The sequence below is a fragment of the Rhinopithecus roxellana genome, chromosome 1 (assembly GCF_007565055.1).
Source record: "Rhinopithecus roxellana isolate Shanxi Qingling chromosome 1, ASM756505v1, whole genome shotgun sequence".
NCBI lineage: Eukaryota > Metazoa > Chordata > Mammalia > Primates > Cercopithecidae > Rhinopithecus > Rhinopithecus roxellana.
Genome location: NC_044549.1, coordinates 79,751,480 through 79,766,594, shown reverse-complemented (window position 1 = coordinate 79,766,594; position 15,115 = coordinate 79,751,480). Strand labels below are relative to the sequence as shown.

At 39.4% G+C, this 15,115-nt stretch overlaps 1 protein-coding gene across 15 annotated transcripts in view; it reads right to left on the bottom strand.

Annotated features, from left to right (window-relative positions):
- The window catches only part of SLMAP (sarcolemma associated protein), a 182,536-nt gene that overhangs the window by 40,869 nt on the left and 126,552 nt on the right, over window positions 1–15,115 (bottom strand). For all 15 annotated transcript variants that reach the window (XM_030926761.1, XM_030926781.1, XM_030926736.1 and 12 more), the window contains one exon: window positions 2,069–2,128. In XM_030926761.1, coding sequence (XP_030782621.1) covers window positions 2,069–2,128 — 60 coding nt within the window. The remainder of the gene's footprint in view (window positions 1–2,068; window positions 2,129–15,115) is intronic.

Sequence of the window (15,115 nt, the reverse complement as noted above, 5' to 3'; positions counted from 1 at the left end):
TATCTTTGCATATTAACTGTGAACGATGCTAGTAAAATGTTCGCTACTGATAGAAAAATCCCTGAGTATATAAAGCTTATATTTGTATTATCATCCTTAAAGAACATATTCTATTCATTTACATGGACTTATTTGCCATAATTTATTTAATAAATACCCTTATTAATGGACCCTAATGCTTTCCTCTTGTTGCTTTTAAACAACACTGAAACAAACATTCTTGCTCATTAGTCCAATTTGTTCCTTAAGATTAAAAACCCAGGCCAGACATGGTGGCTCACGCCTGTAATCCCAGCACTTTGGGAGACCGAGGTGGGTGGATCACCTGAGGTCAGGAGTTTGAGACCAGCCTGGCCAACATGGTGAAACCTCATTCTCTACTAAAAATACAAAATTAGCCGGGCATGGTGGCATGTGCCTATAATTCCAGCTACTCAGGAGGCTGAGGCAGGAGAATCACTTGAACCCAGAAGGTGGAGGTTATAGTGAGCTGAGACTGTGCCACTTCACTCCAGCCTGGGCAACAAGGGCGAAACTCCGTCTCAACAACAACAACAACAACAACAACAACAACAACAACAAAAGGTTAAAAACCCAAAAGTGGAATTGCTGGATCAAAAGGCATGTTCTTTAAAACTTCCAATAAACAGTTTACAGTCAGGTTTACAAGGAAATCATACAAAGATAAATATTTAAAGTGATGATATTCTAATTACTCTGATTTGATCTTGATACATTAAACGAATGTATCAGACTGTAAAACATATCCTGAAAATACGCACATTATGTATCAATAAGATAAAAACAATAAATTAAAAAGGGAAATCAGTAATGCACAAAACTTTTCCAATAATGACACAACATAATTTCAAGAACATATTTTCTAATTTAGAATGCATTAAATATAAGCGCTAAGACAGCAAGACATTTTAATTAAAGAAGCATTCATTTTTTTTTTTCCCTAAGGCTCTACTTCAAAGTGCTGGCTATTCAACCAACTAATCTGAATAGGTATTTGGATGGTGAGGTAAAAGCTATTTTAAGGTCTGTTCTCATCTCACTTTAATAAGGTGAAAAAAATTGCCATATGTACTAAAAATAGTTCACTGTTCTGAAACTCAATGCCTGTTTGCCAGAACAATATTAATGATGCATATTCTGTGCATTTTTTCCCCAAATATGGCATTTGCTGTGCACAAAATTCAGAATGGAAACCATGAGATATCTGAAATAACACCATTCTCTTAAATGGTTAAAAAAGCCAAATGAATCCAGTTACTTTAATAAAATAGAATGTACTAAAATTAAGTATCTCAAACTTTTATAACCCAATGTTTTAACTGGCCAAAAAGACTGTGAATCTAGTTTTAAATTTTATACTGGAATAGTCTAATGAAAGTTCTACTATGATAAACACATGCCACCAAATTTATTTGCCTAATTTCCCTATGTATAAAAGTGACTTGACAATATGGTGCTTTAAAACTCACTTTTCTTCTCTGACAATTGTAACAGAATTAACACAATAAACTACTTTGGGCCATTACTGGACTACTCATTATAAAATATAAGAAGACTCTACATTCACAAAAGTCATTAATTTTGTTTAAATCAAACTGAGATGCCCAAAATTAAGGAATTAAACATCATAAGAGATTTTAAAGGTACAGCAACTCCCAAAAAAGAACTGCAAGCATGTTTCACTTAAGTTGTATCACAAAAGATTTACATTGTGTTTTTTTTTAAATTTGAGATCAAAGCTGAAATTAATGCTGGGAGTGAGGGAGATTGCAACAAATCTTTAATACCTAAAGAAACCTATACCAAGTACTAACATTCAAAAAAACATAAATATACATCCACTTAAAAAGACACATTCCAGTTAAGATACCCTTCTTAAAACAGAAGTCTAATTATTTTATACATTATCTGATACTCTTACTGGCTTGCTATTTTGTGAGCTATAAGAAGTAAACGGATGGTTAAAATACTATAACCTTGAAAATATATATTAACCTTCATTATCCAAAAGAACTGTCAAAAAACATAGAAAAAACAGAAAACAAACCTTTTGAAAGTTTTGTTTCTTCTACCGCTTTGGTTAGATGCCCTTCGACGATCAGCTTCTCTGCCAAGGAAAATAAACGTTACCATCCAAGCCCAAACTGAGCAGCATTTCCCTGAGCTGGGCAGTGTAACACATTCCATGACCAAATTTAAAGATGATAACATTACTCCTATGACCAAGCTTGAATAAAAACTTGAATCTGGAAGGGGAACTAAGAGAACTGGAACTATGATGGAGCAATCACATTAACGCAGAAAACTAGGGGCAGGCAGGCAATCTGCCTTTTATTTTCACCTTATTTTAAAAGCCTAGATCTTTTTATAAAAAGGGCTCAGAAGAAATAATCAAAGCAATCCTCTTTAGATCAAGGCTATTAAGTTAAAATAAATGATTTATGAAAAGGTATTTATTCAAATGAAGTAATAAAAATTAAGTTATACCAATAGTTTACTGTTCTCTGCTGACATAATTCAGCAGAGATGTCTATATAATGTATTTCAGTAAATAAATCATTTTAGAAAAGCTAACTATTCAAAGAAATAAAAAAATTTTGTTTCGTTTTATGGGGGATTCTCTGTAAACGTATAATGTTACTTCTTTATAATTTAAAGTCATATTTTCATATTCTACATTTCATTGAAGAAGATATATCTAGTCTGTGTCCCCTTATTTATTCCTGCATGTCAGTTAGTCTCCTTCAATTTACTCATTTGCAATATATGTGAAGAAAATTTTCTATTCTTTTACTTTACAACCAACTGCAACTTGGTCTACACCCACCACTCAACCACTGAAACTGCTCCAATATCATTATAGCCTCTTGTCTCTCAATGCCCATGGCTCCTTTTCTTAATTTTCATTTCTCATAGGCTCTTTGCAGTATGTGGCACTTTGACTCTGTCTTTTTAAAAACAGAAAGAGGTGCCAGGCGTGGTAGCTCACGCCTGTAATCCCAGCACTTTGGGAGGCCGAGGCAGGCGGACCACAAAGTCAGGAGATCGAGACTATCCTGGCTAACACGATGAAACCCTGTCTCTACTAGAAATACAAAAAATTAGCCAGGCATGGTGGTGGGCGCCTGTAGTCCCAGCTACTCAGGAGGCTGAGGCAGGAGAATGGCGTGATCCCGGGAGGCGGAGCTTGCAGTGAGCAGAGATGGTGCTGCTGTACTTTAGCCTGGGCGACAGAGCGAGACTCCATCTCAAAAAAAAAAAACAAAAACAAACAAACAAACAAAAAAAAACCCAAAAACAAAAACAGAAAGTAACAGATTTTGATTAACATGTATAATGTAGGCTGTCCTACCTGTCCTCTGTCCTACGTCACTCCATTCCTAAAATTCACTTCCTACAACTTTTAGCCATTTCTTCTGATACTTACATTTATATTTCTAAATAACATATTGATTTTTTGTTTTTCCATTTTAGATATTTATTGACAATCTATTTTACATGGTTAAGCTTTGCCATTTTCTACTACCATCCTCAAGAGTTTGTCAATCTATAACCAGTCCTTTTTTTTTTGTTTTGAGACGGAGTCTCACTCTATCGCCAGGCTGGAGTGCAGCCTGGAGTGTAGTGACACAATCTCAGGTCCCTGCAACCTCTGCCTCCCGGGTTCAAATAATTCTCCTGCCTCAGCCTCCTGAGTAGCTGGGGCTACAGGTCCACACCACCATACCCAGCTAATTTTTGTATTTTTAGTAGAGATGGGGTTTCACCATGTTGGCCAGGATGGTCTTGATCTCTTGACCTCCACCCGCCTCAGCCTCCCAAAATGCTGGGATTACAGGTATGAGTCATTGTGCCTGGCCCATACTCAGCATTTATATTGAAAAATTATTTTATATAATGAGTCATATAGTATGCTACAATTATATTTCCTTCCTTGTATGGCCTTCAGTATACTCAGAATTTATAATGCTTCTTTTTTTGTTTTATTAATTTGTATATATTTCAAACATAGCCCAAGTTCTCACAGAACCATACAACTTTCAATACTGTCAAACACACCAAGTAATTTATCACATTATATATCCCCATCTTCCTCCTTCTGTTTTATTCTTTTGTTTTATTGTAACATATCCTCTTATAATTTCCTGAAAAGGGGTGAACAGAAGTTAAATACTTTGTGATTTTGCTTCTCTGAAAATGTTAGCATTCTACCTTCACATGTGATTGATGGTTTGACTAGATACACAAATCTACAGGAAATACGTTTGCGTCAGAATTTTGAAAGCATTGTTCCACTGTCTTCTAGCTTCCAACCAGGTGAGTCTAATACAGCCTGAATCCTGTTCCTCAGTACACATAGTAGGGATTTCTTACACTCAGCAACACCTGGTTTGCCTGTTCTGTTTGGGCATCAGGGAGGACTGCACATCCCAACTCCCTAGCACTGAGGAAGATTCATAGGACTGATGCTAGCCAGGGCCAAAGCATTTAAGAGAAAATACACGTTTTTTACACCTTATCCCACCACAGGAACTCTAGAAGCTGTGTGCTGAGACAGCAACATCGTAAGATAGTAAAGACTCCATCTGTCTAGATCTCTGAGTGACAATATGGAGTAGAGTGGTCTTCCTCACCATGGACATGTAGTGTGAATGAGAAATAAATGTTTGTTTAGTTGAGCCATTAAGATTTCATGGCTTGGCCGGGCACGGTGGCTCATGCCTGTAATCCCAGCACTTTGGGAGGCCGAGGTGGGCGGATCACCTGAGGTCGGGAGTTCGAGACCAGCTTGACCAACATGGAGAAACCCCAAAATTAGCTGGATGTGGTGGTGCATGCCTGTAATTCCAGCTACTCAGGAGGCTGAGGCAGGAGAATTGTTTGAACCCGGGAGGCGGAGATTGCGGTGAGCAGAGATCACGCCATTGCACTTCAGCCTGGGCAACAAGAGCGACACTCAAAAAAAAAAAAAAAAGATCTCATGGCTTATTTATCACTATATTATAAATTTAGCTTATTAAGACTATATGATATCCTTTGTTTCTCTCTAGAAGGTTTCAGAATCTTCTGTTTATTCCTGGTGTTCTTAAATTTCATATTCCTCAGTGTGTAGTCTCTTTTTTCCTTAAATGAGGTGAAATTCACATAACATAAAACAACCATTTTAAAGTGAACAATGCCGTAGAATTTAGTATATTCACTATGTTGTGCCTAGTTCCAAAACATTTTCATTACCCAAACAAAAACCCTATACCCATTAAGCATTTACTCCCCATCTCCACCTCACCAGTCCCTGGCGGTCACACATCTGCTTGCTATCTCTATGGATTTACCTGTTCTGGATATTTCATATAAATAAAACAATACAACATATGACATTCTGTGTCTGGCTTAACGAGTGGTCATTTAAAATATATTGTGCTAAGTACTCAGTGCATTTTTTTTTTCAGTTTATAAGCTCATACCTTTCACTTCTGGGGAATTATCTTGTATTTTACTTAATTGATAAATTATTCCATTCTCTCGCTCTCCGCTATTCTCCCCCTCTGGAATTCATTATTAAGATATTAGATCTCTAGGATTAAATCCCAAATTTTCTTTAATTTTCCTTCTCGAAAAAAATAAAACAAAACAAAACTCTTGACTTTTTCTTATATTTTCTGGGACACTTCCTCTACTTTCTCCTCAATCTTCTTACAGTTTTTAAAAATCTGGTATTGTATTTTCAGTTTTCAAAAATTCTATTTGCTCCCTGCTCCTTTTAAAAATACCATCTTTATCTTGCTTCATCCATAAAACTTCAAAAATTATACTTTTAAGCTGGGTGCAGTGGCTCATGCCTGTAATCCCAGCACACTGGGAGGCCAAGGCGGGTAGTTCACCTGAGGTCAGGAGTTCGAGACCAGCCTGGCCAACATGGTGAAAACCCGGCTCTACTAAAAATACAAAAATTAGCCAGGCGTGGTGGTGGGCGCCTGTAATCCCAGCTACTCAGGAGGCTGAGGCAGAAGGATCACTTGAATCCGGGTGGCAGAGGTTGCAGTGAGCCGAGATCATGCCACTGTGCTCCAGCCTGGACAACAGAGCGAGAATTCGTCTCAAAAATATATATATATACACACATATATATATATTTTATATATTTTTTAAAATTTCTGCTTCTTGGGCGCAGTGGCTCATGCCTGTAATCCCAGCATTTTCGGAGGCCGAGGTGGGCGGATCATGAGGTCAGGAGTTTGAGACCAGCCTTACCAACATGGTGAAACCCCGTCTCTACCAAAAACACAAAAATTAGCTGGGCGTGGTGATGCGTGCCTGTAATCCCAGCTATTCAGGAGGCTGAGGCAGGAGAATTGCTTGAATCTGGGAGGCAAAGTTTACAGTGAGCCAAGATTGCACCATTGTACTCCAGCCTGGGCGACAGGGCAAGACTCTGTCTCAGAAAAACAAAACAAAACAAAACAACAACAACAACAACAAGCTGGCCGGGCGTGGTGGCTCATGCCCGTAATCCCACCACTTTGGGAGGCTGAGGCAGGCCGATCACCTGAGGTCGGGAGTTCGAGACCAGACTGACCAACATGGAGAAACCCCATCTCTACTAAAAATACAAATTTAGCTGGGCATGGTGGTGGATGCCCCTAATCCCAGCTACTCGGGAGGCTGAGGGAGGAGAATCGCTTGAACCTGGCGGTAGAGGTTGTGGTGAGCCGAGATTGCGCCATTGCACTCCAGCCTGGGCAAGAAGAGTGAAACTCCGTCTCAAAAAAAAAAAAAGGTTCTACTTTTTACCTTTTTCCTATTTCTTCCCTACTCACATTTTTCTGTGTTTTTTCTTTTTTGGGTTTGATCTCTTTGTCAAGAAAGAATTTCCTCAAAAGTCTGATCTTGGCTTTCTCTTCATATTCAAGGGTAAGGCAATAAGAAGCTGACAAAGTCTTATTATATGCGTGTGCAGGGCTTATTACACCCAAAACACACAGTGGCAGTTTGTTGGGAGACTTTTTTTTTTATGTTTTTTTTTTTTTTTTTTTTTTTTGAGACAAGGTCCAGCTCTATCACGCAGGCTGGAGTGCAGTGGCGTGATCTCTGCCCACTGCAATCTCCACCTCCCAGGCTCAAGCCATCCTCCCACCTCAGCCTCCCAAGTAGCTGGAATTACAGGTACACACCACCATGTCTGGCTGATGGTTTGCATTTTTTGTAGAGACAGGGTTTCACCATGTTGCCGAAGCTGGTCTCGAACTCCTGAGCTCAAGCAATCTGCCCACTTTGGCCTCCCAAAGTGCTTAAATAGCACAGTTCAAATATGAGTATCAGTATGTGTTTCTCTTTGTCTGATTGGTTTCTCTGGAGTAGAGCCCTGTAACTGCCTTTCTGGGGAGTATAAGCCTGTTGGCCAGCATTCTGGTTCAGTTTAACTCTCCCACTTTTCCCCACAGTGAGATGCTCAGACCTGCCCCCTCAGACGTATCTGAAATACCACAGTCTACAGACTCTCCATTTCAGCCTCCAGAGAGCAAACTTTTAGTCTTTCTGAATAAGTAAAGAGATACTTGTCTGTCTGCATGGAGAAGAATACGAAAAATGAGCCTGGTGTGGTGGCTCATGCCTGTAATCCCAGCACACTGAGAGGCCGAGGCAGGCAGTTCACTTGAGCCCAGGAGCTCGAAACCAGCCTGGGGAACATGACGAAATCCTGTCTCTACTAAAAACAGAAAAATTAACTGGGTGTGATGTGTGCCCTTAGTCCCAACTACTTGGGAGGCTGAGGTGGGAGGATCGATACCTGTGAGGTTGTGGCTGCAGTGAGCCAAGATCATGCCACTGTACTATAGCCTAGGCAACAGAGATCCTGTCTCAAAAAAAAAAAAAAAAAAAAAAAAAAAAAAAAGAAGAAAAATAAGAAAATAGTTCAGATTATTCTTTTTTTTTTTTTTGAGATGGAGTCTTGCTCTGTCACTCAGGCTGGAGTGCAGTGGCGCGATCTGGGCTCACTTGCAAGCTCCACCTCCCGGGTTCACGCCATTCTCCTGCCTCAGCCTCCCGAGTAGCTGGGAGTACAGGCGTCCGCCACCATGCCTGGCTAATTTTTTGTATTTTTTTTTTTTTTTTTAGTAGAGACGGGGTTTCACTGTGTTAGCCAGGATAGTCTCGATCTCCTGACCTCGTGATCTGCCCATCTCGGCCTCCCAAAGTGCTGGCAGGCTTGAGCCACCGCGCCCGGCCCAGATTATTCTTATATAAATTTTAATCCTGTTTTTAGCAACCATGCATTCCTGCCCTACCTGGCAGGTATTAAGTGCCTCTTAGCCACAGTTTTGACTTGGTTTTCTGAGGTTTCCTTTACCCGACTGCAGGCCTTCAGAAAAGAAAAGGTGGAAACCCAAATCTCCTACCATTCAACTGTATGTTTCACATCTTCCAAAATTTTGCTGGCATCTATTATCCGCTATAGTCTTCTCTCCCATTCTCTTGTCCTTGTGACTTATGCTTTTTATAATATTTTACTACGAATGGGTCCATTCACCATATTTAATCAAGTTTACTGCCTCCCTTTGGAAACACTACTGCTTTAACTTCTAGGATGCCACTCACTCCTACTTTTATGTGCTTGTTCATTCCTTCCTTCTTAGGCTTTTATTGCCTTTCCCTTTCTCTGATTATAATCTAAATATGTGCATTAGTTTTTAAGATGTCTGTCAAGAACAACAACATTTTTTAATGGCTTTAACTACCTTGAGTAATTTCTAAATGGTGATGTCAAGTCTAGCATTCTTCGGCCCCAGGACACTACTGGTCCATTGTCCAACTACTTTCCAAACATCTTCACCCAGAAATACCACAGGGACTTAAATCTCACCATGTCTAAAACTGAAATTATCTTCTCTTCCTTTCTCCTAAATATGTTTGGAATCTCTCCTCTCTAAGCCTCCATTCCTTCATTCCTATCTCTCTTAAGGTATATTGCAACTATTCATTATGTCTACCTTGCCCAAAGTACTATGAATTCCTTGAGGGAATATACTCATTCTTTCAAATATTTACTATGCACCAGGCACTCACTGTGGATTACCAAGATAAATGAGAGAAATACAGGAATTTAGGGTCTGGTGAAAGTAGAGAAGTATTTTATTAATAATTTAATTCCTAACACACTTCTGACACATAACAGTTGTTTGCAAATGCTTGTTACATGAACATAGCAGATAATAAAATAGTATAAACACAGACTTCGAAAGCTAGTCTTTCTCTAGTATGTTGAAGATCTACATACTGACCTGTTCAAAAATTATAAACATATATCAGAAGATTGTAATTTATTGCTCAAAACTCACTCTCTCACCCTTAAAACAAAATCTGAAGTTTCTACCATGACCTAAAGGTCCCTTGTGATCTACCCCAGGGGACAGTCAACTATACCCCCATTGGGCCAAATCCAACCTGCTGCCTGTTTAGCAAATAAAGTTTTATAGGAACATAGCCAGGTCCATTCATTTGCATACTGTCCATGGCTAAGTTTCCCTACAATGGCAGAATTGAGTAGCTGCCAAGAGACCTTACAGCCTGCAAAGCCTAAAGTATTTACTATCTGGCCTTTTATTTTAAAAAGGTGTTTGATTTCTTCTAAAACTCCAATCTCAGTCTTAGCATTTCATATGGTTTTTATTTCACATACTTTCTCCAGACACACATACAACTCAGCTTAGTCCCCTCTCTGTTCAGTCACATACTACCTTTATTGTTCCCTATCCCCTTACAGTCTTGTTTTCTTCAGTGGACTCATCACTTCCTAACATATTAATTTTTTGGTTTATTACTTTTTGTCTCCTCAAGAGCATGTAAACTCCATGAAGGCAAAGCCTTCTTGTCTTATTCACTTCTAATAACCCCAACAGTTATAATAATGCCTGGTACATACATGTTTAATTAATCTTTGTGGAATGAATCAATTGAGCATCTATGTTTAAAGGGGTCAAAAGAAAAAATTATTTGAGTGTTTCTTCATCTTAAAAAATGATTAAATAAATTAATATATATAAAAAGTTTGAACAGTACTGGTTTATAAGTACCAAATAATGATTAGCTGCATTTATTTATTTATTTATTTATTTATTTATTTATTTAAGAGATGGCATCTTGCTACATTGACCAGGCTGGAGTAATGTGGCTTTGTGGCTTTTCACAGCATGATCACTGTGAACTGCAGCCTCTAACTCCCAGGCTCAAGTGATCCTCTGGCCTCAGCCTCCCAATTGGTTGGGACTACAGGCATGTATCACTGCTCCTGGCTAATTAGCTGCTATTATCACTACTGAAATTATTTAAAGTTATATTTCAAATCTTGTGAATCACTAGAGGCTTGTAAATAAAGAAAAAATATATTTTGGCCGGGAGCAGCAGCTCATGCCTGTAATTCCAGCACTTTGGGAGGCCAAGGTGGGCAGATCACGAGGTCAAGATCGAGACCATCCTGGCCAACACTGTGAACCCCATCCCTACTAAAAACACAAAAATTAGCTGGACATAGTGGCACGTGCCTGTAATCCCAGCTACTCAGGAGGCTAAGGCAGAAGAATCGCTTGAACCCAGGAGGTGGAGGTTGCAGTGAGCTGAGATCGCACCACTGCACTCCAGCCTGGCGACAGAGAGAGACTCCATCTCAAAAATAAATAAATAATCTAGTTTAAAACAGTCTGTAACCACTGAGTCTCCAACCTGGTGTAGAGACCTCAATGCTTTGGGAGTCACAAGTGTAATACATACAATAGAGGTGATATCAGAGATCTCTGCCTCTGACTTTACCCCTTCAGAGATTCAAGAAAGAACTTTCCTGTCATGATAACTGCAGGTCTTGAAAGACCTATCTAACTTGGTACAACTGAAACAGAGACACAGTAGAAGGCTTTTCTTTTTTTTTAAACTCTTTTTTTCTTTGAGATGGAGTCTTGCTCTATCACTCAGGCTGGAATACAGTGGCATGATCTTAGCTCACTGCAACATCAGTCTCCTGGGTTCAAGAAGTTCTCCTGTCTCAGCCTCCTGAGTAGCTGGGATTACAGGCGCACGCCACCACACCCGGCTAATTTTCATATTTTTAGTAGACATGGGGTTTCATGATGTTGGTCAGGCTGGTCTCAACCTCTTGACCTCATTATCTGCCTGCCTCGGCCTCCCAAAGTGCTGGGATTACAGGCTTGAGCCACTGAGCCCAGCCCTAAAACTCTTTTTTTAAAAATTTCTGACATAAGGTCTCACTCTGTTGCCCAGACTGGAGTGCAGTGGTGCAATTATGGCTCACTGCAGCCTCACGCTCCAGGGCTCAAGCGATCCTCCCACCTCAGCCTCCCGGGCAGGTATGACTACAAGCATGTGCCACTATGCCCAGCTAATTTATTTTTATTTTTATTTTTGTAGAGATACAGTCTCACTGTGTTGGCCAGGCTGGTCTCGAACTCCTGAACTCAAGCGATCCTCCCACCTTGGCTTCTCAAAGTACTAGGACTACAGGTATAAGACACTGCACATGGCCTTAAAACTCTCTTTTTTGAGGGATACTCTAGAGAGGTGATTATTCATTTTCCACTATTTTTAAACCATATTTATTATAAAAAATGACATACAAGGCTGAGCGTGGTGGCTCATGCCTGTAATCCCAGCACTTTGGGAAGCTGAGGAGGGCAGATCACCTGAGGTCAGGAGTTCGAGATCAACCTGGCCAACATGGTGAAACCCTGTCTCTACTAAAAATACAAGTTAGCTGGGCGTGGTGGTATGCACCTGCAATCCCAGCTACTCAGGAGGCTGAGACAGGAGAATCGCTTGAACTGGGAGGCGGATGTTGCAGTGAGCTGAGATCGTGCCATTGCACTCCAGCCTGGGCAACAGAGTGAGACTCAGTCTCAAGAACAAAACAAAACAAAAAAACAAACAAAAAAAGATATACAAAAAGGAACATAAAACACAAAGGTATAGGTTAATACATTTTCATAAAGCAAATATCTATGTGACTGTAGCCCAAGTCAGGAATAGAACCATCCTACCAACCCCTAAAGCCCTCCCCACAGGGAGGAAGCCCTCCCCTCCAATAAAATCCCTTTCCTCTCCCATAAAGGTAACTACTATTCTGTGTTTTGTTTTTTGTTTTTTTCTTTTTTTTTGAGACAGTCTCGCACTGTCTCCCTGGCTGGAGTACAGTGGTGTGATCTCAGCTCACTGCAACCTCCACCTCCCGGGTTCAAGCAAGTCTCCTGCCTCAGCCTCCCATGTAGCTGGGATTACAGGCGCCTGCCACCCGCCACCATGCCCAGCTAATCTTTTGTATTTTTAGTAGAGATGGGGTTTCACTATGTTGGCCAAGCTGGTCTCAAACTCCTGACCTCGTGTTCCACCCACCTCGGCCTCCTAAAGTGCTGGGGTTACAGGTGTGAACCACTGAGCCCAGCCTATCCTGACTTTCATGGTACTTAATTTCTTATATTTCTTTATAGTCAGACTACCCAAATATACATGACCAAATAATATGATTTTAGTGATTTTGAACTTTATATAAATGGAATACTAAATAGTATGTATTCTTTTGTGTCAGGCTTTTTTCCCACCCAATATGCCCCAGTGTATTTATCCATTTAACTACTGAGGGTCTTTTTGGCTGTTTCCAGTTTGGATCTAATGTGAATAATGCTGCTATGAACATTCTTGAATTTGTACCTGATACACAGGCATCTCTGTAGGGAACCTACCAAGGAGTAGAACTGAGAGTATAATATGTTTGACATTTAAGTACCATCATCTAAGCATTTAGTTTAGTCAGAAGACTCTCAAATCTTGTCAAAGACTGAACAGAGAGAACCAAATTTACTTCTTGGTTGACAGAAATAAATTATATACTAACCATATTACTATGTGGCATAAAATAAAAAACGAGAAACAATGCAAACAATACATTCAAAAGAAGTTCAAAGGAGCCTGAACATGGTGGCTTATGCCTGTAATCCCAATGCTTTGAAAGGTCAAATTGGGAGGATCACTTGATCCCAGAAGTTTGAGACAGCTGTGCCAAGAATGGATTGAGTCCTTAAAGCTAAAGAGCCATTTTCCTTACTTGACAGCTACAACTAATTGAAACACTAAAGCAGAAGATAAACCCAAATAGCACAGACTATCTGATACTGATGTCAGTTTCCTAGGGATCTGAAACAAACTGACTGGAAGAGAGGAGGGAGTGAATATAAAAGAACCAGACAATCTGCTGCTGTAACTGCCAACCTGGAAAATATTTCTAAGTCTCAAAATTGGGTTTCATTAAGAAAATGTTATGACTAGGACATCAAAAAAATGTGCCTGACACCAAATTTTTTAAATAGCATGCATACTGGTAATTATGCACAGCTTCTACACCTCTCCAACATGTTTTCTGCCTGTTAACTAATGTACATTTCAGTGTGTCATGCATTACTTAGAGCACTTAGTAAATACGATCTCAATTACTTTTCATAATTCGATGAGACAGATACTACCATCCCACTTTATCAATGAAGAAATCAAGGTTTAAAGAGGTCAATTTGTCCAGTATTGCCCACAATCATACTGCCAGTGAGAGAGTGCATCAGAATTCACATAAAGATCCCTCTCATTGAATTCTAAACATCATAAATAGAAATGAGCTAACGCTACCTAAAAGATCACCAAGGGCAAATATGACGAAGAAACTGAGATTAGAATATCATGACACAAATTACTATAATCGGCATTCAAACCAGAACACTATTTCCCTTCTGAAATAATTAACAAAACAGAAATAGAGACATAGAACCTCACAGGAGAGGCTCTGTGAGGTTCCCAATTTTAATAATACAGACGTCCATAAGGTTAGTTATTTCTGCAGCAAAATTTAATCAGTTAAAGTAACTCTTGCTATAGAAGATGTTGTGCCTTTTCATAAAAACAGTTCCAGAAGCGATTTGTCTTAAAATTTAAGAAGAAGGCTGGATATGGTGGCTCACGCCTGTAATCCCAGCCCTTTGGGAGGCTAAGGCGGGTGGATCACCTGAGGTCAGGAGTTTGAGACCAGCCTGGCCAACATGGTAAAACCCCATCTTTAAAAAAAAAAAAAAAAAAAAAAAAAAAAAAAAAAAAAAAAAATTAGCCAGGTTTGGTAGCGGGTACCTGTAATCCCAACTACTTGGGAGGCTGCGGCAGGAGAACTGCCTGAACCCAGGAGGTGGAGGTTGCAGTGAGCTGAGATCACGCCATTACACTCCAGCCTGGGCAATGGAGCAAGACTCTGTTTAAAAAAAAAAAAAAAAGAAAAAAAAAAGGAAGGAAAAGGAGAGAGGAAAAAGGATTTAGAATTCAAGGATAGACTGAAAATAAAGTGAAAGGGGCCAATTTCAAGAATATGGAAATAGATATTTTTTAAAAAGCAACAGTACACATACCAAAACACCATTGGTATGTACTTAAGATTGTCACCTGGGCAGTTGCAATGGGAGAAAATCTGGTAGATATGTTCGAAAGTGGGTTGACAAGGGAAATGATCAGTACAAACAACTCTCCAATACATCTGAGACTGAATAAACTACTCTGAGAATAAAAAAATAAAATTAGCAGCACCTAGCTGACACTCAGAGTTTTCCTGTTACAGGGATGTAACCTATTATGAGCAGGGAAACACAATACATGTTTTCTATTATTTGCCATAAACTGCTTTGGCTTAGAGAAATAAAAGTTTACAAAATGAAAATCTAAAAATCTGTTTCAAGTAGAATACGTAATCAGAATACTGAGACTATTCAGAGAGGTTGACCTCACAGTGATGAAAAATAAACATTCAGTCACACAAGCAACATCAATTCAATGTATTACTCCAAATAAGGCAATTTCTGAGAGCAAAGCCCTAAGAAAAAGGAGGGAATGAGAAAAGCATATACAGATAGTGACTATAATTTTTCCTAGTTATGGGGGTGAGAGGCAGAGAGAGAGAGATTTTTCTGAAAATCAGGAAAAAACCAGTAAGACATGAAATATTAATTAAACTAATAATATCAAAAAGTTAAGTCTCACAATAATAATAAACAGATTAAGAATACAT